The following is a 27,767-nucleotide window of genomic DNA, read 5'->3' as shown; positions in this document are numbered from 1 at the left end:
ACTCCCCACCACCCACACCACTGCCGGCCCCTCGCCTCCCGCCAGCACGCCCACCGGCTCCACCACGCAGCTCGCCACTCCCAGGGACACCGCGGCCCCGGCCACCTCCCTCACGGCCACTCGGCCCTCTGCCGCCGCCGCGCACACCACCGGGGCTGCTAGCACCCTCCTGGTGACCACACCCACGCCCACCGCACGGCCCAGCGCTCCGGCCCTCACCTCTTCCACCATCTACCCCGGCGGGAGCACCCTCACTTCCGCGTTCACCTCACCCCTCCCGGCCTCCGCCGCGCCGCACACATCCACGACTCTCCCTCCCTCCTCGGTCGGGACGGGAGCCCCCAGCTCCGCGCCCGCCACCACCGAGGCCACATCCGCCGGGCCCGCGGCTCCATCCACCACCGCCACCTCCGCCGTGGCCCTCGGCTCCACGCTCGCTCTGGCCAGCCCCTCAGCCACACCCACCCCCAGCCCCGCGGCCGCGCCCACGGCCGCGGCCACCCCCACCACCGGGATCATCTCCTCCGGCCCCACCACCCCCCGCACACACAGCACCTTCCCTGTCCAGGCCACCTCGGCCAGCACGCCGGCCGCCACCTCCATCTTCACCACTCCCCGCAGCACGGCGACTCCCTTCCGCTCCAGCGCCATTCCCGCCACATCGCTAGGCGCCTCCTCCCCGGCCCCCGGCAGCACCAGGGCCAGTACCACTCCGGCCGAGGGTGCCAGCCCACCTGCCCCGAGCGCCAGTGTGCCGCCCCCGCACCCCACCACCACGGGGACTCCTCCCAGTGACACCGCTAGCCAGCCTGTCGCCACGGGGGTGCCCTCTCCGCCGTCAGTCACATCCTCCGCCACGCCCAGCAGCACACTCTATGCTCCCGCGTCCACCACCTCCACTCCCGTGGCCACCAGTAGCCCCACCGCGTCCACGGGGGTGCCTCGCTCCCCTCCACCTGCCCCCGGCACAGAGCCCGCCTCCGCCTCCGCCTCCACCCCGCACAGCAGCCCTCTGCCCACCGACATGACCACACTCCCCACCACCCACACCACTGCCGGCCCCTCGCCTCCCGCCAGCACGCCCACCGGCTCCACCACGCAGCTCGCCACTCCCAGGGACACCGCGGCCCTGGCCACCTCCCTCACGGCCACTCGGCCCTCTGCCGCCGCCGCGCACACCACCGGGGCTGCTAGCACCCTCCTGGTGACCACACCCACGCCCACCGCACGGCCCAGCGCTCCGGCCCTCACCTCTTCCACCATCTACCCCGGCGGGAGCACCCTCACTTCCGCGTTCACCTCACCCCTCCCGGCCTCCGCCGCGCCGCACACATCCACGACTCTCCCTCCCTCCTCGGTCGGGACGGGAGCCCCCAGCTCCGCGCCCGCCACCACCGAGGCCACATCTGCCGGGCCCGCAGCTCCATCCACCACCGCCACCTCCGCCGTGGCCCTCGGCTCCACGCTCGCTCTGGCCAGCCCCTCAGCCACACCCACCCCCAGCCCCGCGGCCGCGCCCACGGCCGCGGCCACCCCCACCACCGGGATCATCTCCTCCGGCCCCACCACCCCCCGCACACACAGCACCTTCCCTGTCCAGGCAACCTCGGCCAGCACGCCGGCCGCCACCTCCATCTTCACCACTCCCCGCAGCACGGCGACTCCCTTCCGCTCCAGCGCCATTCCCGCCACATCGCTAGGCGCCTCCTCCCCGGCCCCCGGCAGCACCAGGGCCAGTACCACTCCGGCCGAGGGTGCCAGCCCACCTGCCCCGAGCGCCAGTGTGCCGCCCCCGCACCCCACCACCACGGGGACTCCTCCCAGTGACACCGCTAGCCAGCCTGTCGCCACGGGGGTGCCCTCTCCGCCGTCAGTCACATCCTCCGCCACGCCCAGCAGCACACTCTATGCTCCCGCGTCCACCACCTCCACTCCCGTGGCCACCAGTAGCCCCACCGCGTCCACGGGGGTGCCTCGCTCCCCTCCACCTGCCCCCGGCACAGAGCCCGCCTCCGCCTCCGCCTCCACCCCGCACACCAGCCCTCTGCCCACCGACATGACCACACTCCCCACCACCCACACCACTGCCGGCCCCTCGCCTCCCGCCAGCACGCCCACCGGCTCCACCACGCAGCTCGCCACTCCCAGGGACACCGCGGCCCCGGCCACCTCCCTCACGGCCACTCGGCCCTCTGCCGCCGCCGCGCACACCACCGGGGCTGCTAGCACCCTCCTGGTGACCACACCCACGCCCACCGCACGGCCCAGCGCTCCGGCCCTCACCTCTTCCACCATCTACCCCGGCGGGAGCACCCTCACTTCCGCGTTCACCTCACCCCTCCCGGCCTCCGCCGCGCCGCACACATCCACGACTCTCCCTCCCTCCTCGGTCGGGACGGGAGCCCCCAGCTCCGCGCCCGCCACCACCGAGGCCACATCCGCCGGGCCCGCGGCTCCATCCACCACCGCCACCTCCGCCGTGGCCCTCGGCTCCACGCTCGCTCTGGCCAGCCCCTCAGCCACACCCACCCCCAGCCCCGCGGCCGCGCCCACGGCCGCGGCCACCCCCACCACCGGGATCATCTCCTCCGGCCCCACCACCCCCCGCACACACAGCACCTTCCCTGTCCAGGCCACCTCGGCCAGCACGCCGGCCGCCACCTCCATCTTCACCACTCCCCGCAGCACGGCGACTCCCTTCCGCTCCAGCGCCATTCCCGCCACATCGCTAGGCGCCTCCTCCCCGGCCCCCGGCAGCACCAGGGCCAGTACCACTCCGGCCGAGGGTGCCAGCCCACCTGCCCCGAGCGCCAGTGTGCCGCCCCCGCACCCCACCACCACGGGGACTCCTCCCAGTGACACCGCTAGCCAGCCTGTCGCCACGGGGGTGCCCTCTCCGCCGTCAGTCACATCCTCCGCCACGCCCAGCAGCACACTCTATGCTCCCGCGTCCACCACCTCCACTCCCGTGGCCACCAGTAGCCCCACCGCGTCCACGGGGGTGCCTCGCTCCCCTCCACCTGCCCCCGGCACAGAGCCCGCCTCCGCCTCCGCCTCCACCCCGCACACCAGCCCTCTGCCCACCGACATGACCACACTCCCCACCACCCACACCACTGCCGGCCCCTCGCCTCCCGCCAGCACGCCCACCGGCTCCACCACGCAGCTCGCCACTCCCAGGGACACCGCGGCCCCGGCCACCTCCCTCACGGCCACTCGGCCCTCTGCCGCCGCCGCGCACACCACCGGGGCTGCTAGCACCCTCCTGGTGACCACACCCACGCCCACCGCACGGCCCAGCGCTCCGGCCCTCACCTCTTCCACCATCTACCCCGGCGGGAGCACCCTCACTTCCGCGTTCACCTCACCCCTCCCGGCCTCCGCCGCGCCGCACACATCCACGACTCTCCCTCCCTCCTCGGTCGGGACGGGAGCCCCCAGCTCCGCGCCCGCCACCACCGAGGCCACATCCGCCGGGCCCGCGGCTCCATCCACCACCGCCACCTCCGCCGTGGCCCTCGGCTCCACGCTCGCTCTGGCCAGCCCCTCAGCCACACCCACCCCCAGCCCCGCGGCCGCGCCCACGGCCGCGGCCACCCCCACCACCGGGATCATCTCCTCCGGCCCCACCACCCCCCGCACACACAGCACCTTCCCTGTCCAGGCCACCTCGGCCAGCACGCCGGCCGCCACCTCCATCTTCACCACTCCCCGCAGCACGGCGACTCCCTTCCGCTCCAGCGCCATTCCCGCCACATCGCTAGGCGCCTCCTCCCCGGCCCCCGGCAGCACCAGGGCCAGTACCACTCCGGCCGAGGGTGCCAGCCCACCTGCCCCGAGCGCCAGTGTGCCGCCCCCGCACCCCACCACCACGGGGACTCCTCCCAGTGACACCGCTAGCCAGCCTGTCGCCACGGGGGTGCCCTCTCCGCCGTCAGTCACATCCTCCGCCACGCCCAGCGGCACACTCTATGCTCCCGCGTCCACCACCTCCACTCCCGTGGCCACCAGTAGCCCCACCGCGTCCACGGGGGTGCCTCGCTCCCCTCCACCTGCCCCCGGCACAGAGCCCGCCTCCGCCTCCGCCTCCACCCCGCACACCAGCCCTCTGCCCACCGACATGACCACACTCCCCACCACCCACACCACTGCCGGCCCCTCGCCTCCCGCCAGCACGCCCACCGGCTCCACCACGCAGCTCGCCACTCCCAGGGACACCGCGGCCCCGGCCACCTCCCTCACGGCCACTCGGCCCTCTGCCGCCGCCGCGCACACCACCGGGGCTGCTAGCACCCTCCTGGTGACCACACCCACGCCCACCGCACGGCCCAGCGCTCCGGCCCTCACCTCTTCCACCATCTACCCCGGCGGGAGCACCCTCACTTCCGCGTTCACCTCACCCCTCCCGGCCTCCGCCGCGCCGCACACATCCACGACTCTCCCTCCCTCCTCGGTCGGGACGGGAGCCCCCAGCTCCGCGCCCGCCACCACCGAGGCCACATCCGCCGGGCCCGCGGCTCCATCCACCACCGCCACCTCCGCCGTGGCCCTCGGCTCCACGCTCGCTCTGGCCAGCCCCTCAGCCACACCCACCCCCAGCCCCGCGGCCGCGCCCACGGCCGCGGCCACCCCCACCACCGGGATCATCTCCTCCGGCCCCACCACCCCCCGCACACACAGCACCTTCCCTGTCCAGGCAACCTGGGCCAGCACGCCGGCCGCCACCTCCATCTTCACCACTCCCCGCAGCACGGCGACTCCCTTCCGCTCCAGCGCCATTCCCGCCACATCGCTAGGCGCCTCCTCCCCGGCCCCCGGCAGCACCAGGGCCAGTACCACTCCGGCCGAGGGTGCCAGCCCACCTGCCCCGAGCGCCAGTGTGCCGCCCCCGCACCCCACCACCACGGGGACTCCTCCCAGTGACACCGCTAGCCAGCCTGTCGCCACGGGGGTGCCCTCTCCGCCGTCAGTCACATCCTCCGCCACGCCCAGCGGCACACTCTATGCTCCCGCGTCCACCACCTCCACTCCCGTGGCCACCAGTAGCCCCACCGCGTCCACGGGGGTGCCTCGCTCCCCTCCACCTGCCCCCGGCACAGAGCCCGCCTCCGCCTCCGCCTCCACCCCGCACACCAGCCCTCTGCCCACCGACATGACCACACTCCCCACCACCCACACCACTGCCGGCCCCTCGCCTCCCGCCAGCACGCCCACCGGCTCCACCACGCAGCTCGCCACTCCCAGGGACACCGCGGCCCCGGCCACCTCCCTCACGGCCACTCGGCCCTCTGCCGCCGCCGCGCACACCACCGGGGCTGCTAGCACCCTCCTGGTGACCACACCCACGCCCACCGCACGGCCCAGCGCTCCGGCCCTCACCTCTTCCACCATCTACCCCGGCGGGAGCACCCTCACTTCCGCGTTCACCTCACCCCTCCCGGCCTCCGCCGCGCCGCACACATCCACGACTCTCCCTCCCTCCTCGGTCGGGACGGGAGCCCCCAGCTCCGCGCCCGCCACCACCGAGGCCACATCCGCCGGGCCCGCGGCTCCATCCACCACCGCCACCTCCGCCGTGGCCCTCGGCTCCACGCTCGCTCTGGCCAGCCCCTCAGCCACACCCACCCCCAGCCCCGCGGCCGCGCCCACGGCCGCGGCCACCCCCACCACCGGGATCATCTCCTCCGGCCCCACCACCCCCCGCACACACAGCACCTTCCCTGTCCAGGCCACCTCGGCCAGCACGCCGGCCGCCACCTCCATCTTCACCACTCCCCGCAGCACGGCGACTCCCTTCCGCTCCAGCGCCATTCCCGCCACATCGCTAGGCGCCTCCTCCCCGGCCCCCGGCAGCACCAGGGCCAGTACCACTCCGGCCGAGGGTGCCAGCCCACCTGCCCCGAGCGCCAGTGTGCCGCCCCCCGCACCCCACCACCACGGGGACTCCTCCCAGTGACACCGCTAGCCAGCCTGTCGCCACGGGGGTGCCCTCTCCGCCGTCAGTCACATCCTCCGCCACGCCCAGCAGCACACTCTATGCTCCCGCGTCCACCACCTCCACTCCCGTGGCCACCAGTAGCCCCACCGCGTCCACGGGGGTGCCTCGCTCCCCTCCACCTGCCCCCGGCACAGAGCCCGCCTCCGCCTCCGCCTCCACCCCGCACACCAGCCCTCTGCCCACCGACATGACCACACTCCCCACCACCCACACCACTGCCGGCCCCTCGCCTCCCGCCAGCACGCCCACCGGCTCCACCACGCAGCTCGCCACTCCCAGGGACACCGCGGCCCCGGCCACCTCCCTCACGGCCACTCGGCCCTCTGCCGCCGCCGCGCACACCACCGGGGCTGCTAGCACCCTCCTGGTGACCACACCCACGCCCACCGCACGGCCCAGCGCTCCGGCCCTCACCTCTTCCACCATCTACCCCGGCGGGAGCACCCTCACTTCCGCGTTCACCTCACCCCCTCCCGGCCTCCGCCGCGCCGCACACATCCACGACTCTCCCTCCCTCCTCGGTCGGGACGGGAGCCCCCAGCTCCGCGCCCGCCACCACCGAGGCCACATCCGCCGGGCCCGCGGCTCCATCCACCACCGCCACCTCCGCCGTGGCCCTCGGCTCCACGCTCGCTCTGGCCAGCCCCTCAGCCACACCCACCCCCAGCCCCGCGGCCGCGCCCACGGCCGCGGCCACCCCCACCACCGGGATCATCTCCTCCGGCCCCACCACCCCCCGCACACACAGCACCTTCCCTGTCCAGGCCACCTCGGCCAGCACGCCGGCCGCCACCTCCATCTTCACCACTCCCCGCAGCACGGCGACTCCCTTCCGCTCCAGCGCCATTCCCGCCACATCGCTAGGCGCCTCCTCCCCGGCCCCCGGCAGCACCAGGGCCAGTACCACTCCGGCCGAGGGTGCCAGCCCACCTGCCCCGAGCGCCAGTGTGCCGCCCCCGCACCCCACCACCACGGGGACTCCTCCCAGTGACACCGCTAGCCAGCCTGTCGCCACGGGGGTGCCCTCTCCGCCGTCAGTCACATCCTCCGCCACGCCCAGCAGCACACTCTATGCTCCCGCGTCCACCACCTCCACTCCCGTGGCCACCAGTAGCCCCACCGCGTCCACGGGGGTGCCTCGCTCCCCTCCACCTGCCCCCAGCCCAGAGCCCGCCCCGCCTCCGCCTCCACCCCGCACACCAGCCCTCTGCCCACCGACATGACCACACTCCCCACCACCCACACCACTGCCGGCCCCTCGCCTCCCGCCAGCACGCCCACCGGCTCCACCACGCAGCTCGCCACTCCCAGGGACACCGCGGCCCCGGCCACCTCCCTCACGGCCACTCGGCCCTCTGCCGCCGCCGCGCACACCACCGGGGCTGCTAGCACCCTCCTGGTGACCACACCCACGCCCACCGCACGGCCCAGCGCTCCGGCCCTCACCTCTTCCACCATCTACCCCGGCGGGAGCACCCTCACTTCCGCGTTCACCTCACCCCTCCCGGCCTCCGCCGCGCCGCACACATCCACGACTCTCCCTCCCTCCTCGGTCGGGACGGGAGCCCCCAGCTCCGCGCCCGCCACCACCGAGGCCACATCCGCCGGGCCCGCGGCTCCATCCACCACCGCCACCTCCGCCGTGGCCCTCGGCTCCACGCTCGCTCTGGCCAGCCCCTCAGCCACACCCACCCCCAGCCCCGCGGCCGCGCCCACGGCCGCGGCCACCCCCACCACCGGGATCATCTCCTCCGGCCCCACCACCCCCCGCACACACAGCACCTTCCCTGTCCAGGCAACCTCGGCCAGCACGCCGGCCGCCACCTCCATCTTCACCACTCCCCGCAGCACGGCGACTCCCTTCCGCTCCAGCGCCATTCCCGCCACATCGCTAGGCGCCTCCTCCCCGGCCCCCGGCAGCACCAGGGCCAGTACCACTCCGGCCGAGGGTGCCAGCCCACCTGCCCCGAGCGCCAGTGTGCCGCCCCCGCACCCCACCACCACGGGGACTCCTCCCAGTGACACCGCTAGCCAGCCTGTCGCCACGGGGGTGCCCTCTCCGCCGTCAGTCACATCCTCCGCCACGCCCAGCAGCACACTCTATGCTCCCGCGTCCACCACCTCCACTCCCGTGGCCACCAGTAGCCCCACCGCGTCCACGGGGGTGCCTCGCTCCCCTCCACCTGCCCCCGGCACAGAGCCCGCCTCCGCCTCCGCCTCCACCCCGCACACCAGCCCTCTGCCCACCGACATGACCACACTCCCCACCACCCACACCACTGCCGGCCCCTCGCCTCCCGCCAGCACGCCCACCGGCTCCACCACGCAGCTCGCCACTCCCAGGGACACCGCGGCCCCGGCCACCTCCCTCACGGCCACTCGGCCCTCTGCCGCCGCCGCGCACACCACCGGGGCTGCTAGCACCCTCCTGGTGACCACACCCACGCCCACCGCACGGCCCAGCGCTCCGGCCCTCACCTCTTCCACCATCTACCCCGGCGGGAGCACCCTCACTTCCGCGTTCACCTCACCCCTCCCGGCCTCCGCCGCGCCGCACACATCCACGACTCTCCCTCCCTCCTCGGTCGGGACGGGAGCCCCCAGCTCCGCGCCCGCCACCACCGAGGCCACATCCGCCGGGCCCGCGGCTCCATCCACCACCGCCACCTCCGCCGTGGCCCTCGGCTCCACACTCGCTCTGGCCAGCCCCTCAGCCACACCCACCCCCAGCCCCGCGGCCGCGCCCACGGCCGCGGCCACCCCCACCACCGGGATCATCTCCTCCGGCCCCACCACCCCCCGCACACACAGCACCTTCCCTGTCCAGGCAACCTCGGCCAGCACGCCGGCCGCCACCTCCATCTTCACCACTCCCCGCAGCACGGCGCCTCCCTTCCGCTCCAGCGCCGTTCCCGCCACATCGCTAGGCGCCTCCTCCCCGGCCCCCGGCAGCACCAGGGCCAGTGCCACTCCGGCCGAGGGTGCCAGCCCACCCGCCCCGAGCGCCAGTGTGCCGCCCCCGCACCCCACCACCACGGGGACTCCTCCCAGTGACACCGCTAGCCAGCCTGTCGCCACGGGGGTGCCCTCTCCGCCGTCAGTCACATCCTCCGCCACGCCCAGCAGCACACTCTATGCTCCCGCGTCCACCACCTCCACTCCCGTGGCCACCAGTAGCCCCACCGCGTCCACGGGGGTGCCTCGCTCCCCTCCACCTGCCCCCAGCCCAGAGCCCGCCTCCGCCTCCACCCCGCACACCAGCCCTCTGCCCACCGACATGACCACACTCCCCACCACCCACACCACTGCCGGCCCCTCGCCTCCCGCCAGCACGCCCACCGGCTCCACCACGCAGCTCGCCACTCCCAGGGACACCGCAGCCCCGGCCACCTCCCTCACGGCCACTCTGCCCTCTGCCGCCGCCGCGCACACCACCGGGGCTGCCAGCACCCTGCTGGTGACCACACCCACGCCCACCGCACGGCCCAGCGCTCCGGCCCTCACCTCTTCCACCATCTACCCCGGCGCGAGCACCCTCACTTCCGCATTCACCTCACCCCTCCCGGCCTCCGCCGCGCCGCACACATCCACGACTCTCCCTCCCTCCTCGGTCGGGACGGGAGCCCCCAGCTCCGCGCCCGCCACCACCGAGGCCACATCCGCCGGGCCCGCGGCTCCATCCACCACCGCCACCTCCGCCGTGGCCCTCGGCTCCACACTCGCTCTGGCCAGCCCCTCAGCCACACCCACCCCCAGCCCCGCGGCCGCGGCCTCGGCCACGCCCACGGCCGCGGCCACCCCCACCACCGGGATCATCTCCTCCGGCCCCACCACCCCCCGCACACACAGCACCTTCCCTGTCCAGGCCACCTCGGCCAGCACGCCGGCCGCCACCTCCATCTTCACCACTCCCCGCAGCACGGCGCCTCCCTTCCGCTCCAGCGCCGTTCCCGCCACATCGCTAGGCGCCTCCTCCCCGGCCCCCGGCAGCACCAGGGCCAGTGCCACTCCGGCCGAGGGTGCCAGCCCACCCGCCCCGAGCGCCAGTGTGCCGCCCCCGCACCCCACCACCACGGGGACTCCTCCCAGTGACACCGCTAGCCAGCCTGTCGCCACGGGGGTGCCCTCTCCGCCGTCAGTCACATCCTCCGCCACGCCCAGCAGCACACTCTATGCTCCCGCGTCCACCACCTCCACTCCCGTGGCCACCAGTAGCCCCACCGCGTCCACGGGGGTGCCTCGCTCCCCTCCACCTGCCCCCAGCCCAGAGCCCGCCTCCGCCTCCGCCTCCACCCCGCACACCAGCCCTCTGCCCACCGACATGACCACACTCCCCACCACCCACACCACTGCCGGCCCCTCGCCTCCCGCCAGCACGCCCACCGGCTCCACCACGCAGCTCGCCACTCCCAGGGACACCGCAGCCCCGGCCACCTCCCTCACGGCCACTCTGCCCTCTGCCGCCGCCGCGCACACCACCGGGGCTGCCAGCACCCTCCTGGTGACCACACCCACGCCCACCGCACGGCCCAGCGCTCCGGCCCTCACCTCTTCCACCATCTACCCCGGCGGGAGCACCCTCACTTCCGCGTTCACCTCACCCCTCCCGGCCTCCGCCGCGCCGCACACATCCACGACTCTCCCTCCCTCCTCGGTCGGGACGGGAGCCCCCAGCTCCGCGCCCGCCACCACCGAGGCCACATCCGCCGGGCCCGCGGCTCCATCCACCACCGCCACCTCCGCCGTGGCCCTCGGCTCCACGCTCGCTCTGGCCAGCCCCTCAGCCACACCCACCCCCAGCCCCGCGGCCGCGCCCACGGCCGCGGCCACCCCCACCACCGGGATCATCTCCTCCGGCCCCACCACCCCCCGCACACACAGCACCTTCCCTGTCCAGGCAACCTCGGCCAGCACGCCGGCCGCCACCTCCATCTTCACCACTCCCCGCAGCACGGCGACTCCCTTCCGCTCCAGCGCCATTCCCGCCACATCGCTAGGCGCCTCCTCCCCGGCCCCCGGCAGCACCAGGGCCAGTACCACTCCGGCCGAGGGTGCCAGCCCACCTGCCCCGAGCGCCAGTGTGCCACCCCCGCACCCCACCACCACGGGGACTCCTCCCAGTGACACCGCTAGCCAGCCTGTCGCCACGGGGGTGCCCTCTCCGCCGTCAGTCACATCCTCCGCCACGCCCAGCAGCACACTCTATGCTCCCGCGTCCACCACCTCCACTCCCGTGGCCACCAGTAGCCCCACCGCGTCCACGGGGGTGCCTCGCTCCCCTCCACCTGCCCCCGGCACAGAGCCCGCCTCCGCCTCCGCCTCCACCCCGCACACCAGCCCTCTGCCCACCGACATGACCACACTCCCCACCACCCACACCACTGCCGGCCCCTCGCCTCCCGCCAGCACGCCCACCGGCTCCACCACGCAGCTCGCCACTCCCAGGGACACCGCGGCCCCGGCCACCTCCCTCACGGCCACTCGGCCCTCTGCCGCCGCCGCGCACACCACCGGGGCTGCTAGCACCCTCCTGGTGACCACACCCACGCCCACCGCACGGCCCAGCGCTCCGGCCCTCACCTCTTCCACCATCTACCCCGGCGGGAGCACCCTCACTTCCGCGTTCACCTCACCCCTCCCGGCCTCCGCCGCGCCGCACACATCCACGACTCTCCCTCCCTCCTCGGTCGGGACGGGAGCCCCCAGCTCCGCGCCCGCCACCACCGAGGCCACATCCGCCGGGCCCGCGGCTCCATCCACCACCGCCACCTCCGCCGTGGCCCTCGGCTCCACGCTCGCTCTGGCCAGCCCCTCAGCCACACCCACCCCCAGCCCCGCGGCCGCGCCCACGGCCGCGGCCACCCCCACCACCGGGATCATCTCCTCCGGCCCCACCACCCCCCGCACACACAGCACCTTCCCTGTCCAGGCAACCTCGGCCAGCACGCCGGCCGCCACCTCCATCTTCACCACTCCCCGCAGCACGGCGACTCCCTTCCGCTCCAGCGCCATTCCCGCCACATCGCTAGGCGCCTCCTCCCCGGCCCCCGGCAGCACCAGGGCCAGTACCACTCCGGCCGAGGGTGCCAGCCCACCTGCCCCGAGCGCCAGTGTGCCGCCCCCGCACCCCACCACCACGGGGACTCCTCCCAGTGACACCGCTAGCCAGCCTGTCGCCACGGGGGTGCCCTCTCCGCCGTCAGTCACATCCTCCGCCACGCCCAGCAGCACACTCTATGCTCCCGCGTCCACCACCTCCACTCCCGTGGCCACCAGTAGCCCCACCGCGTCCACGGGGGTGCCTCGCTCCCCTCCACCTGCCCCCGGCACAGAGCCCGCCTCCGCCTCCGCCTCCACCCCGCACACCAGCCCTCTGCCCACCGACATGACCACACTCCCCACCACCCACACCACTGCCGGCCCCTCGCCTCCCGCCAGCACGCCCACCGGCTCCACCACGCAGCTCGCCACTCCCAGGGACACCGCGGCCCCGGCCACCTCCCTCACGGCCACTCGGCCCTCTGCCGCCGCCGCGCACACCACCGGGGCTGCTAGCACCCTCCTGGTGACCACACCCACGCCCACCGCACGGCCCAGCGCTCCGGCCCTCACCTCTTCCACCATCTACCCCGGCGGGAGCACCCTCACTTCCGCGTTCACCTCACCCCTCCCGGCCTCCGCCGCGCCGCACACATCCACGACTCTCCCTCCCTCCTCGGTCGGGACGGGAGCCCCCAGCTCCGCGCCCGCCACCACCGAGGCCACATCCGCCGGGCCCGCGGCTCCATCCACCACCGCCACCTCCGCCGTGGCCCTCGGCTCCACGCTCGCTCTGGCCAGCCCCTCAGCCACACCCACCCCCAGCCCCGCGGCCTCGCCCACGGCCGCGGCCACCCCCACCACCGGGATCATCTCCTCCGGCCCCACCACCCCCCGCACACACATCACCTTCCCTGTCCAGGCAACCTCGGCCAGCACGCCGGCCGCCACCTCCATCTTCACCACTCCCCGCAGCACGGCGACTCCCTTCCGCTCCAGCGCCATTCCCGCCACATCGCTAGGCGCCTCCTCCCCGGCCCCCGGCAGCACCAGGGCCAGTACCACTCCGGCCGAGGGTGCCAGCCCACCTGCCCCGAGCGCCAGTGTGCCGCCCCCGCACCCCACCACCACGGGGACTCCTCCCAGTGACACCGCTAGCCAGCCTGTCGCCACGGGGGTGCCCTCTCCGCCGTCAGTCACATCCTCCGCCACGCCCAGCAGCACACTCTATGCTCCCGCGTCCACCACCTCCACTCCCGTGGCCACCAGTAGCCCCACCGCGTCCACGGGGGTGCCTCGCTCCCCTCCACCTGCCCCCGGCACAGAGCCCGCCTCCGCCTCCGCCTCCACCCCGCACACCAGCCCTCTGCCCACCGACATGACCACACTCCCCACCACCCACACCACTGCCGGCCCCTCGCCTCCCGCCAGCACGCCCACCGGCTCCACCACGCAGCTCGCCACTCCCAGGGACACCGCGGCCCCGGCCACCTCCCTCACGGCCACTCTGCCCTCTGCCGCCGCCGCGCACACCACCGGGGCTGCCAGCACCCTGCTGGTGACCACACCCACGCCCACCGCACGGCCCAGCGCTCCGGCCCTCACCTCTTCCACCATCTACCCCGGCGCGAGCACCCTCACTTCCGCATTCACCTCACCCCTCCCGGCCTCCGCCGCGCCGCACACATCCACGACTCTCCCTCCCTCCTCGGTCGGGACGGGAGCCCCCAGCTCCGCGCCCGCCACCACCGAGGCCACATCCGCCGGGCCCGCGGCTCCATCCACCACCGCCACCTCCGCCGTGGCCCTCGGCTCCACACTCGCTCTGGCCAGCCCCTCAGCCACACCCACCCCCAGCCCCGCGGCCGCGCCCACGGCCGCGGCCACCCCCACCACCGGGATCATCTCCTCCGGCCCCACCACCCCCCGCACACACAGCACCTTCCCTGTCCAGGCAACCTCGGCCAGCACGCCGGCCGCCACCTCCATCTTCACCACTCCCCGCAGCACGGCGCCTCCCTTCCGCTCCAGCGCCGTTCCCGCCACATCGCTAGGCGCCTCCTCCCCGGCCCCCGGCAGCACCAGGGCCAGTGCCACTCCGGCCGAGGGTGCCAGCCCACCCGCCCCGAGCGCCAGTGTGCCGCCCCCGCACCCCACCACCACGGGGACTCCTCCCAGTGACACCGCTAGCCAGCCTGTCGCCACGGGGGTGCCCTCTCCGCCGTCAGTCACATCCTCCGCCACGCCCAGCAGCACACTCTATGCTCCCGCGTCCACCACCTCCACTCCCGTGGCCACCAGTAGCCCCACCGCGTCCACGGGGGTGCCTCGCTCCCCTCCACCTGCCCCCAGCCCAGAGCCCGCCTCCGCCTCCACCCCGCACACCAGCCCTCTGCCCACCGACATGACCACACTCCCCACCACCCACACCACTGCCGGCCCCTCGCCTCCCGCCAGATATACCTGGTTATTGTCCACTAGTTTACCTTCGTTCACTCCTACCCCAACCACAGATCCAGGCTCCAGTTCCACCAGCAATAGAAATGGCCTCTCTACATTTACATCCAATATCCTCTCTCCCTACGGCACTTGTCTTCGTTCACCTCCTGGCCGTTCTGTCATCACTTCCTGGACAGCAATCACCAGTCTGACAGACACTCCAAATTTAACCACCTCAATCACAGCCCCTCTGCCCTTGCCCTCCACTGCAGAATCCACCCAGTCTGATAGCACACCCTTGGTGACCACAGTCATCCCCACAAAAGAGCAAAGTGCTCTGCACATCACCTCTTCAACCACCGTGTCTCCTGGGAACATTGCCAGGTCTGCTTCCACTGAATCTGTGTGTAGCTCCACTATTGTGCCGACATCCACGACTGTACCTGCCTCCTCTGACAGTATAGAAGTGTCTACCTTGTTACCAGCCTCCACCCAGTCCACATTCATGAATTCTGCTGGTTCCTCCACCTCCAAGACCGACCTCAGCTTGACACTTTCCCTGTCTGGCACCTCCCCCCCCACCACTCATAATATCCCATCTTCTCCCCCTACCCATAATACACGAACAACCTCTAATATCGTGACAACCTTGTCCATTATGCCCAGTGAGACATCTGTGTTCCCTAACATCCAAAGTACAGCAACTCCGTTACTCTCTACCAGCATTCCAGTTCCATCTTTAGGTCATTCTCTCATGCCTAGCAGCAATACCTGGACCACTCAGGCAGACAATACCACCTCACATAAAATTAGCATGTCTAATTCAATGCAGGACCCCGCTGAAACCACTTTGGCACCCACCACCACTGATCTACACCTGTATCAGTCCAGTTCCTTGGGACTGTCCTCCACTGTAGCTTCTATAGGAACAGCCATGATGAGGGACACAACCCTGCTTGCTTCGTCCACTTTGAGAACCACAGTTACTCCTATCAGTACCCTTTCTGTAGAGTCTCTGACAACAGATATTACTTCTATTTCTCCCATCACATCCTCAGCCACTCAAACAAGTACAGCCCATTTTCAGACATCTCCAGTCTCTATGCCAGTGACCAGTAGTACCTTGACAGCATCCAGTTCGCCTGTATCATTTCCATCTTTCCCAACCACAGAACCAGTACGCACTGAAGCCACAGCCTCCACCCCTCTGTTTACCCCACCCACGATCCCTGCCACCCAGTCCATGTCCACCCCTCCATCTCCGACTGGGACGTTAACCACAACCAGAACTGAGGTCACCACTCCCACGCATACATCTCCCCCTGCCACCTTGATCACAGCACCATCTAGCACTCCCTCAACCACAGAAGTTGCCAAGACTGGGACCACAAACATGGCAACAACACCCACCTCCATAACAGCTCTCGGTACTTCAGGTGTTTCTCCCTCTTCAGCTTTCCCTATATTGAGTACTTCTACTAATGCGATAAGTACCCCTTTTGGTACCATCATCTCCTCTTCAACACCTGCAATAATGTCATCTTCCATTAGCCCAAGTTCAGAGGTCTCTACAACAAGTAGTTCTTTTTCTACCTCCTCTCATATGTCCAGTGCAGAGAACACAGGCCCTTCCTCTCTCACTGCTTTTCCCACCTTTTCATCAATTGAAACGACAAAAACTTCTTCCACCGTGACTTCCCTAATGACATCTCCTACCCAGACGACCACCATGCTGACTCTGTCTTCCACCACCCCGTGTCCAGAATCCATATCAGTTACAATAGTGTCTGCTTCTCCCACTACACCATGTGTCGAAGTGAGTCCAAATGCTGAAGTTACCTCTATGCCCACTGTCCCATTATCAGTTTTTACCTCTACTACTGAGATGGTCACCTCTCCCAATTCCACAAGTATGACAACTCTGTTCCCTGATAAACTGGGTACTTCTCCTCCCATGCTGGATACTAACCCCTCCAACAAGACTGCTGCTCTTAGTTCTATCAACATTGGAAGAATTCCCATCAACATGGTTTTCCCGAGCAAACTAAGGCCTAATAGTGGGACCTGGATCAATTCCAACTTTGTAAATACTCGGCCTGTGCCTGGCCTCATTACCTCCCCACGCATCGTGAAACGTCGAGGGAGATCTTCATCTTCCATGATGGCTACACGCAAGTTGACACCTCAAAGCCTACCGATCACCAGAGTTTCACAGATACTGGTGGACACCAAGACTCTCTCTACGAATACATCTCGCTGGACAACTTTGACCACTACTCAGATGACCACACAGTCTAGGTTTATCAGCAGCCCAGGTTGGATCTCCTGCCTATTTTTTATCCCTTCTCATTCCCTTACTGAATTCCATGAGCATGGTCAGTCCTGGCCTGAACTTCCCTTTTCACTTGCTACCCAGGCATTTGTGACAATGGTGGCACCTGGACGCAGGGCCAGTGCTTCTGTCCCCGAACTTTCTATGGCTCCCACTGCGAGTTGGCTGCCAGAGAGATATATCTGGGTGAGTTGCTTTTTGCACTTTCTCTTGGGAGGTGTCACTTTAATGAGACCAATCATTTTGCCAAATCTCTTTATCCCTGTTTTCTCCCTCATGCTCTCTTCTACCCCATACCATGCCTATCCTCCACTCTTACCTCCAGGACGTTACTGGGGCCACTCTCTTTTCCTAGGACCTCCTCCCAGTCTGTGTTGCTAATTTCTGCTGTATCAAATTACCACAAACTCAGCAGATGAACCATGCAAATTTATTACTGTAGAATTTTGTAGATTAGAAGTCCAACCTGAGTCTTGCAGGGCTAAAATCAAGGTGTTGGCTAGGGCTGGGTTCTTTTTGGTAGCCCTAGGGGAGAATCAATTTCTTTGCCCTTTCCACATTCTCCAGCCTCCTACATTTCTTCCTCAAGGCCCCCTGGCTACATCTTTGATGCCAGCCACATTGCATGTCTGTTCCTTTTTTCCATACTTAACATCATCCCCTGAGTGGTTCTCATTTCTTCTGAGTCCCTCTTCCCCTGCTAAGGACTCTTGTGATTACACTGGGCTCAATCATATATTCCACGTTAGTTTTCCCATATTAAAGTCAGCTGATTAGTACCCTTAATTCTTTCTGCCACTTTAGCTCCTCCTTGTCATGTAGCATAATATATTTCCAGGTTCTGGGGATTAGACATAGACATCTTTGGGGCCACTATTCTTCTTCCCACTGGGACAGACTAGAGAAAGACTACAGAACTGACTGTGGGACATCCCACTTCCAGTATTTCTCACATCTCAGGACAACACATCCCAGAAATCCTACCTTCTTCCTTCTGCTATTCAGTCAGTCCTCAGGGAACATGGAGAGGGGCAGTGGGAGCAGCTTCTGGGTTAGGGTGGTGGTGGTGATGTCAGACAGGAATGGACGTTGAAGTGACCAGAGCAGGGCATGTTGTGTACAGATATGGTGGACAGTGAAGTGGGCATGGAGGTGTCTGTCAACCAGGAGTTTTCCCTGGACCTCGATGACAACAGTTCTAAGGTCTACCGGGATTTCACGAACACCTTCCGGGATCAGGTGAGGAGGAAGGGGTGGGGGAATTCAAAACTCAAATGACCTTGGAGTGGAGCTTGGGCCTGGGGGTGCCCTCTGATTGGAGGTTCAGATGTGAGCCAGGATCCTTCGCATTTCAGATAAAGAAGATTTACCAAAATGTGCAGGGGTTCAAGGAGGTGCAGATCCTTTCTCTGAGGTAGGACCCCTTTCTGGGGCTGTGGAGGCAAGTGTCAAGTGTGTGTGGTGGTGGGTGGGGAGCACAAAGAAGGGCCAAAGAAGCCATCCCTTGCTTTTGGAATCATTCAATGTCATAAAGAGAGGGATGGACGGAGGAGGCAAGAAAACTACTCCATGGAGGGTGTTTGGGGATCACTTTCAGGATTCATTCCTCTGTAGGAGGGATGTCTCCCCTCTCCTTGAAGCATGCTGGATGCAGAATGATTGGGATCTACAGGGAGGTGGTGCCTGAGGCTTGGTCCCTGGTGTCTGAACCATAGCTGGTCTCTCTGGTTGGCAACTGGTCTAGTGGATGGGTCAGCAAGAGGGAGGCAGAGAGCCCAGAAGGGCCTGGTTTGATTATGGCTTGAGGGAACACAAATAGAATGTCAATCATTCCTTGTCCCGCCTACCCAGGCTAGCAGCCCCTTCTGGACATAATCCGTCTGGAATCCCATCTCATTGCCTCTGCCCCTTCCTGCCAACACCTGCATAGCTGTGGCTGGTCTGGAAATGCCCTTCTACAGTTGTATGGTGGCTTGGGCCTGGGCCCCTTTTAAGGCTCTCTGCACCCCACCCCTGCCCCCAGGAATGGCAGCATCGTGGTGGAATATCTAGTCCTGCTGGAGTTACCCTTCAGCCCCCAGCTGGAGGAGGAGTATGAGAAGGTGAAGGTGGCCTTGAAGGAGGAGCTCCAGAATGTCAGCCAGGATGGGAACAGCTGCCAGAATGACCAAGGTGAACAGAGGCTGGGGGCCTGGGGCTGGAGGGAGGGGTCAGGGTCACAGCCACCATCCCAGCCTGCTCCAACTCACACAGGGGCCTTCGGGGGGCAGGTGTCAGCCCTGTGGTACCTCAGGCAGGATAGGAGAAGAGAGACAGGTCCACAGAAAACCGGGTCAAGGGTGAGCCTAAGGAAGGGTTGTCAGAACCTAGGAGCTACGGAAGAGAGAGTTGCTCAAGGTCTCCCGGGTGGCTGAGGACCCCTGGCTAATCAGGGGACATGAGGGAGGCCCAAGGAGCCTTCCTTCATGGCCCATCCAAACCTCCCCCATACTGACAGAGCGCTCTCTGTCCCTTCCTGTGCCTCCCCCGATTCCACCTGTGCCTGTGGCCCCCCAGTCCTGTGTTTTAAGCCTGACTCCATCAAGGTGAACAACAACACCAGGACGGAGCTGTCACCTGAAGGTGAGAGGTGGGGCAAAGGGCTGAGTGGCCCCAGGTGGCCGGGACCCCTCCCACAAGGGACATCTGTCCGTTGGAATTCCCAAGGAGGAGGGGAGACCTTTTGGGGACGCAAGTGGTACCGACCTGGCAGGGCTGCCTCTCAGGTCCTTGTTGGTAGTTTCCGCGTGGGGAAGGATCAACAGGGAAGGTGAGGAGAGGGTGACGAGCCTACCCTGCACTCATCTAATCCCACGGTCTACCCGCTGACACGCCACCCGCGGAAGTGCAGTCCTCTACCGATTTTCAGAATTACCATAGCCAGGCCCCAGAGTAGAGTGGATGAGGTCTTTACGTCTGCAACCCCCTACCTACCCCCCAGCCATCTGTCGCCGCGCTGCTGCCGAAGGTTTTGAGGATTTCTACTTCCCTTTCCTGGAGGAGAACCAGCTCCGCTGTGTCACCAAATGCACAGCAGGCGTGAAAGGCGCCATTGACTGCCATCAGGGCCAATGCATTCTGCAGAAGAGTGGTCCTTCTTGTCGGTAAGGTCCCGCCCACAGCCAGCTGGGCCAATCATCAGGCCCCTCCGGCTCCGCCCCCTCGTCTCCTGGTGGAGCCCCGCCCACTTGCCAGGACCTGGGTTGTCTAGGGGCACTTATTGTCCTGGCGTGGGAGGTGGTGAGGGTGTTGACCTGTGACCCCCTCCTCCAGCTGCTTCTCCACGGACACGCACTGGTTCTTGGGCCCGCGCTGCGAGGTGGCCATCTCCTGGAAGGCGCTGGTCGGGGGCCTGGCGGGAGCCGGGGCCCTGCTTCTGCTGCTGCTGGTGGTGGTGCTGAGCGTGTTCGTTGTGCGCTCCCGGAGGAGGGACAGGCAAGGCCGAGGCAGGTGAGTGAGCTGGGGGTGAATGGGTGAGGAGAAAGGCGTCCCAGACCAGGTTACCCTGCTCTGACAACGCGGCGCCCTTCTGGCAGGTCCAGGGACGACAGGAAGTGGTTCGAGACCTGGGATGAGAGTGCAAAACCGGCTTTTTCTAACTTTGCCTTCCAGGATGACAGAAGAGGTGAGTCTGGTCTCCTGGAGAAGGTGGGGGCTGGAGGGCACTTCCCTGGGCACCATTTTGGTCTGGGCAGACCAGAGGACTTCTCTTGTCCAAGACAGGCATCTACCTCCTGACCTAGAGTTTGCTTCCCTGCTTCCACGCACCCCTCTAAGGCCCAGGTCCTGCACAGGCCCTCCCTGCAGGGCAGGCCCAGGGGCCCAGGAACGCCCTGAGGCCCTACCTTCCTCACTTTCCTTCCCTCCCCCTTTTACTCCCCATCTCTTCCTCTTCCTCCCCCTGTTCTCTTTTCTCTCTCAGTTAAAGATAAAAATTTCTCTGTGGCCTTGGACACCATGGACACCAATGCCAGGGTGAGGGGTCGGGATGGGTTGATGGTAAGGAGCTGTCACAGGTCCAGCTCCTGATGCCCCTCTCCCAGGGCAGGGGGCTGGCTGGGACAGGAGGCAGTGACCTCCTAGCCAGGCCCCCGCAGGATGGTTCCTTGTTCTCACTGCCCGTCTTGTGAATTCTATGGCAGGTGCATATTCACAGACCTGAGGTGGTCTCGTCCTCACTGTGAGCCCACACTACCCTCTCTACCTGCCCGGACAGCGGAGAGAACCATCTGCACTGCCTTTGGAGAGATGGCCGCGGGCTCGTGCGGCTCAGTCTCCTGGTTTCCTAGGGCATAACAGACCTCCGCCTACCCTCATCCTTCCCCCAACTTGGGTGAAACCCACCTGGAGACCCAGTTCAAATCCACGCTCTTCCACTGTGGGACCTTGGGCAAGTCAGTAACTTCTCCGAACTTCGGTTTTGTCACCTGCAAAATGCAAGTGGCCACTCCTCTGGTACTTCCTGTTGTTTATAGTGAAACCAGATGTCTTGGGTCCAACCTCTGTCCCCATGCACCTTCCTGTGTCGGCCTTCATGCTCATATGGCTTCACTCACATCCCCAGTCCCCGTGTCCTTCCCCGAGGCTCAGGCCTCTGCCTCTCCTTTTCCTGTGCATCCCTACTGCCAGCCAGGTCCTCCCCCCCCCCGTACCTGTAAGCAGCCTGCAGCCTGTCCCAGCCTCCTACCCTGTCCTTCTGTAACTCCCTGCTGTGCCCCTCCACCACTTCTTAACCCTCTCCCCTCTGAACCTGCTGCTGCTGCTGCTAAGTCGCTTCAGTCATGCCCAACTCTGCGACCCCATAGACAGCAGCCAACCAGGCTCCTCCGTCCCTGGGATTTCCAGGCAAGAATCCTGGAGTGGGTTTCCATTTCCCTCTGAACCCACTTCTTCTTAAGTCCCTCCTCCCCCACAGTCCCACCCTGTGTCTCCCTGTTTCCATACTTTCCCCTTCCTCATCTTTCTACCCTCAATCCTAAATCCCCCCTGCCCCCCACATCTCCATGCCCCACTCCTAAATCCTCCCTCCTCCCCACCCCCTCTCCCTAGGTAGGTACAGATGCCCTCTTCATCTTAGGACCCCCAACTGGGGTTCCCTAGGCCAGGTCCCCCATTCTGAGTCCCCATCCTTCCTGTCACCCCTAAGGGCCCTGGATCCCGGTGGGTGGGGGGTGGCAGGTAGGTTCCTAGGTCCCTGAAGATGAGGAGAAGAGGGGCCCTGAGGTGAGGAAAGCTCCCTCAGCCCCTCCTCCTCATTCCCCTAACTCTCCCTCCTCTCCCTTAGTGCCCCCCACTTCCTACCCCTCCCCCTCCTCCCCTCCCCACTCCTCTCCCTGGCTCAGCCCCATCTCTGCTGTAACCTGTGAAGCCAGGAGCCCAGCCTCCTTTGTAGGAAGACCTCACCTGGGGACAGGAAGTCTGAAAGTCTCCAGTTCACCCAATTGATCATAATATAGCATTGTAGTTTAATATAGCATTTTCAAAGAAACTGCTGTATGTCTTTTTCTTTCTAATGCTCTGGTCTCTTCACTCAGTTGAGGAACAAGGATATCAGAGGATATGTCTAGGGGCCTCAGAGTGCTGGTTTCTCCCAGGAAGGAAGGGGTCCATGGCTGGCTCTCTGGGTCCATGACCATCCTCAAAGGGAACATCAAGGTTGGAGGACCCATTTTTCTCAAGGAGCAGGTGGGAGTCTGTTGGGTTTGTTGTCTGTTCCCCCAGACGTTAAGAGTTCAGGGCTGGCTCAAGCAGGTGGGTGACTCTGGCTAGGTCAGTTTCCATTGGTTCTGATGGGTAAGCCTAGCTCCTCCAAAGACCGGGAGACTCCATAAGACCTTGGGGTCAGGGTGAGAGCTGCTAGGGTATTGCCCCAGCATTCTGAGGGGCGAGAGCCAGGGCAGGATGAACTCTGGGGGAGAAGGAAGGTGATGCGGTCTGCAGTTTCCAGGAACCTCACACCTCCACCCCACTCCTACACCCAGAGAACTCTCCAGACGGCAGGAGATGACAGCAGGATACTGCCCTCCTCTGCCAGGCTAGGGCCTGAGGGCATGGGATTCCCAGACCTCAGCTGTGGTCAGAGAAGGTTAGCGTTTTCTGAGCAGCTCACAGGACCCACAGTCCAGCACAGCCCCAGGCCCCAACTTTCTGACCACTAATGCAATACTGCCTAGTTCTTTTGGTTTAGAGAGAAATGTGTTCTCTTTCTTTGGTCTCATGCATGGTAATGTTTGTGGCTGTTCTATTGGCAGCTGCTAAGGAGATCTATTCTCTGTTTTCAGGACACAGTATTCATTATATAGATCGATTGGACTTGGCCTATCGTGTTATGTAGGCTCTTGTGATTCTGTCAAACCCTTTCTACATTTCTTTCTTTTTAGATCCATTTGATTTTTCCTGGGCTAAGAGGAATGAATTAGTTTTCTATTGTTCATATGCTTCTGTCTGTTCCTTCTTCTATTTTGTATAAGTATAGCTCTAAAAACATTAGTGCTTTGCAAATTGGTACATAGATAACTTTCTTATCATCATTGTGAACTGTACACCCTGCCATTAGAACACATCTTTTGTGGTACCCAAAATGCCATCTGTAGAAGGAAAAAATTTATAAATTGGGCTTTGTCAAAATTAAAAGCTTTGCTCTCTGACAGACACTGTTAAGAGAATGAAATAAACTACAAAATGGGAGAAAATATTCACAGATCATGTATCTGACAAGGGGCTTGTATTCAGAATACATAAAGCACTCTCAAAATTCAACTGTAAGAAAATACTAAAAAATGAGTAAGACTTGAACATATACTTCACCAAAGAGGATATATAGGTAGTAAGTAAGAATATCACAAGATGTTCAACATCACTAGTCATTAAGGAAGTGCAAATTAAAACCACAATGAAGTACCATTACATGCCTATGAGAATGGTAAAATTAAAAAGCACTGACAGTTGGTAAAGCGTTAATGGGGATGAGGAGCAAAACTATACATTGCTGCCAAGGCGGAAAATGCTACAGCCACACTCTGGAGAAGAGTTTGGCAGTTTCTCACCAAGTGTCATCTTAAAAAATATTCACCATCTAAACGTCGAGAGTTATGTTTTATTCGGTGGGAAATTTTAGAGGACTACGAGCCTGGGAGACAGCATCTCAAGCAACCCTGAGAGAACTTCTCCGAGGAGGTTAAGGGAGGAGCCAGGTTATATAGAAGTTTTGCAACCAAGGGCAGGTATTCTCAACAAAAGATTATTGTTAATTAAAGGAAGCCAGAGATCTCAAGTTAGGGAAGTTAGCGCTTTTCTAGGTATGGGAAGATGCAAGAGCCTGGGCTCCCTGGAATCATTCCTCTTATATCCATCTCAGCAATCCAGGGCCAGTAGCCTGTTTCTGTTTTGTTTTACTGCCTGAGCTCCCTTGGAGGTCACTGGTAGGGATGGCTGCAGTCTGCAATGACTGCTAAGTCTCAGGTAGTTTTCTCCTTTCTGAGTGTCCTTAGGGCTCCAGGTTAGACATTTACAACTGGCCTTCTGTTTGCATTTCATGGGACACGAAGAAGTGAGCTTCAGCCTGGATACTTAAAACTGTTAGAATTTCCTGAGACAAGAGTTAAATGGGCTCCAGTTAAGGCATTTACAATCAGCCTCCTATTTGCCCTCTGAAAAGGAAGTAACAACAGAAACCGGGTGAATAGCCTGCCTTTTTGTCTTGTAAACATCCTAAGGTAATAGTCATGGCAGGGACAATGCGGGGCAAAACCCTGTCTGAGTAAAGGATTAAGGAATCTCCCCTTACCCCCTTTTGGGGACAAGGCTCCTTGGAGGTCAAAAGTCAGGATATCTCCAGGCCATAATGAGTCTTGCTCCTCCCAGAAGCCGTCACTTTGAGACCCATCTTGGCTGAAGGGTAGGTGCCCACCCAGCAGGGTAAATCAGATGTGGAAAAATAAACCAGATAACTGGCCTGAAGGAAGACAAAGAAGAACTGACCTACATAAATGACTTAACTGCTTCTTTAGGGGCTTCCTTAATAGCTCAGTTGGTAAAGAATCCGGAGACCTGGGTTGGATCCCTGGGTTGGGAAGATCCACTGGAGAAGGGATAGGCTACCCACTCTAGTATTCTGGCTTGGAGAATTCCATGGACTGTATAGAGCCCCCAAACTCACAAAGAGTCGCACACAACTGAGCCACTTTTACTTTTCAACTGCCTTTATACAGCGCTCCCCCTCGCTAGGGGTGACACCCACACCCTTTCTCTCTAGGTGTGCCTCTCTGCCTTTTGTTCCTATTTTAACTGAACAAACTGTTTTTCTATGTGCTCTCCCACTTGTTGAGCTATGTCTCAGGTAATGAACTTGGTACCTGCATTTACAGTTTCTGCCTCTGTAATAAATGCATTTTTCATTAGGGGCAAAGGTTCAGGGAAAAACAGCTTATAGCCTCTGGCCCTTGCTAGTCTGGTGGCTAGGATTCCTGGTTTTCATCCAGGCTGAGAGTGAAAGTGTTAGTAGCTCAGTCATGTCCGACTCTTTGCGATTCCATGGACTGTAGCCCGCCAGGCTCCTCTGTCTATGGGATTTCCCAGGCAAGAATACTGAAGTGGGTTGCCATTTCCTTCTTCAGGGGATCCTTCCAACCCAGGGACCGAACCCTGGTCTCCTGCATTGCAAACAGATTCTTTACCATCTGAGCCACTGGGGAAGCCCTACCCAGGTTCAATTCCTGGGCAGGGAATTGATCTTGCTTCAGGCCACCACTCACTGCTGCCTCACCAAGATCAACATGGCAGGAAATATTCCATTTCTCACAAGTAAATTAAATATGCACTAACCATATGACCCCCATCAATCCATCTCCTGGGTGTTTGCACTAGAGAAGTGAAATCTTCAGTTCTCAAAGAAATGCCACACACTGGAAACAATTCAAATGTCCATCCAGCAGTGAATGAATGAACTGTGGTATATCCATATTGTAGACTACAGCAGCGATAAAATGAGAGATCTAATATTGACACAGCTTTCCAGGTGCTCAGTGGTAAAAAATCTGCCCGCCAAGCAAGAGATGAGGGTTCAATCCCTGGGTCAGGAAGATCCCCTGGAGAAGGAAATGGCAATCCACTCCAGTATTCTTGCCTGGGAAATTCCATGGACAGAGGAGCCTGGCAGGCTACAGTCCATGGGATCACAAAGAGTCAGACTTGATTAGTGACTAAACAATGAAATTTTAGTATAAGAATTATAACCAGGATACATTTCAGTCCTTGGATTTTTTTCCTCTTTTCCTTTGTATTGTAACTATATCTGTGATCAACACACTGGATCTTTGCTCCTTTCAAAATATTGTGCTCTAAGCGTATTCAAAAGCAGAGACATTACTTTGCCAACAAAGGTCCGTCTAGTCAAGGCTACGGTTTTTCCAGAGGTCATGTATGGATGTGAGAGTTGGACTGTGAAGAAGGCTGAGCACTGAAGAATTGATGCTTTTGAACTGTGGTGTTGGAGAAGACTCTTGAGAGTCTCTTGGACTGCAAGGAGATCCAACCAGTCCATTCTGAAGGAGATCAGCCCTAGGATTTCTTTGGAAGGAATGATGCTAAAGCTGAAACTCCAGTACTTTGGCCACCTCATGCAAAGAGTTGACTCACTGGAAAAGACTCTGATGCTGGGAGGGATTGGGGGCAGGAGGAGAAGGGGATGACAGAGGATGAGATGGCTGGATGGCATCACTGACTCGATGGACGTGAGTCTGAGTGAACTCCGGGAGTTGGTGATGGACAGGGAGGCCTGGTGTGCTGTGATTCACGGGGCCGCAAAGAGTCGGACACGACTGAGTGACTGAACTGAACTGAACTGCTCACACTCAGATTGCCAAAACTGTTAGCCTTGGATGCCCTGGCAGACATTCCAAAGAAAAATAATAAAAACTTATAGAAAGAAATGAAAGAATAAAAGAAGAAGAAGAAATCAATTAATATTATCACTGTTGCTTTCTTGTTTGCGTTTGTCTAGGAAACATTTGGCCATCAAAAGTTTCTGAATCTAAAAAACAATGATGTATGTATATGTGTAACTGAATCACTTTGCTGTACACCTGAAACTAACACAGCATTGTAAATGGACTATACTCCAATCAAATTAAAGTATTTTTAAAAAAGTTTCTGAATCACTTTGTCTGAGATGTTTCTTTTGTATACAATAGAGTTGAATTTTCCTTTGTGTGCCAATATTAAAATCTTTTTAAAAAGTGTGTGAACGTGTAGTCACTCAGTAATGTCTGACTGCGACCCCACGGGCTGTAGCCTGCCAGGCAAGAATACAGAAGTGGGTAGCCATTTCCCTTCTTCCTGACCCAGGGATCGAACCTGTGTCTCCTACATTGCAGGTGAATTTTTTACCATCTGAGCCACCAGGGAAGCAGCTAATCTAAATTCATTTTCTTTTATTTATGGGACAGCTGTTTTCTTTCCTCGCATTTTTCCTCCCTATGCTTTATAACTTAAAAACACTTGTATTGTTTGGATTCTGCTTTCTTTTCTGTATGTTTCTTCTGACAATTTGGAATATCAGGCAATGTTACTATGGTCACTATTATAGGATATGGAACTTATATGTAATTCTGTTTCTTTAGGATTTAATTCCCCACTATGAGCAATAATGAGATCAATATATTGATCTCATTCTTCTGGCTTCCCATCCTTCACTTCCTTTGCTTGTATATATTATGTTCTCATTTTATAATTTTTTAGTTCTTTTAGTATAGTTGATTTACAATGTTGGTTTAGATTCTAGTGTACTGGAAAATGATTCAGATATATATATATATATATATATATATATTCTTTCTCACATTCTCTTTCATTATAGGCTATTACAAGGTACTGAATATAGCTCCCTGTGCCATACACTAGAACCGTACTGTTTATCTTATT

General features: G+C 62.6%; 1 protein-coding gene across 1 annotated transcript; it reads left to right on the top strand.

The window, feature by feature from the left end:
• Window positions 1-214: 214 nt before the first annotated feature.
• Window positions 215-22,335, top strand: MUC3A (mucin 3A, cell surface associated; the record flags this gene model as incomplete). The annotated part of the gene is made up of 20 exons (XM_061401230.1): window positions 215-265; window positions 1,103-1,447; window positions 2,654-3,022; window positions 5,913-6,454; window positions 8,879-9,608; window positions 9,917-10,017; window positions 10,088-10,199; window positions 11,907-12,317; window positions 13,494-13,877; window positions 14,145-16,791; window positions 16,893-16,994; window positions 17,932-18,047; window positions 18,164-18,222; window positions 18,832-18,980; window positions 19,365-19,430; window positions 19,789-19,951; window positions 20,121-20,297; window positions 20,384-20,472; window positions 20,770-20,822; window positions 20,990-22,335. Coding segments are annotated over 20 exons (6,708 nt in total), but the record flags the coding sequence as incomplete, so codon positions are not given.
• Window positions 22,336-27,767: the final 5,432 nt, after the last annotated feature.

This window comes from Bos javanicus, chromosome 25 (assembly GCF_032452875.1).
Source record: "Bos javanicus breed banteng chromosome 25, ARS-OSU_banteng_1.0, whole genome shotgun sequence".
Lineage (NCBI taxonomy): Eukaryota > Metazoa > Chordata > Mammalia > Artiodactyla > Bovidae > Bos > Bos javanicus.
Note: the sequence above shows the minus strand (reverse complement) of the source record. Positions and strands in the feature narration are given on the sequence as shown.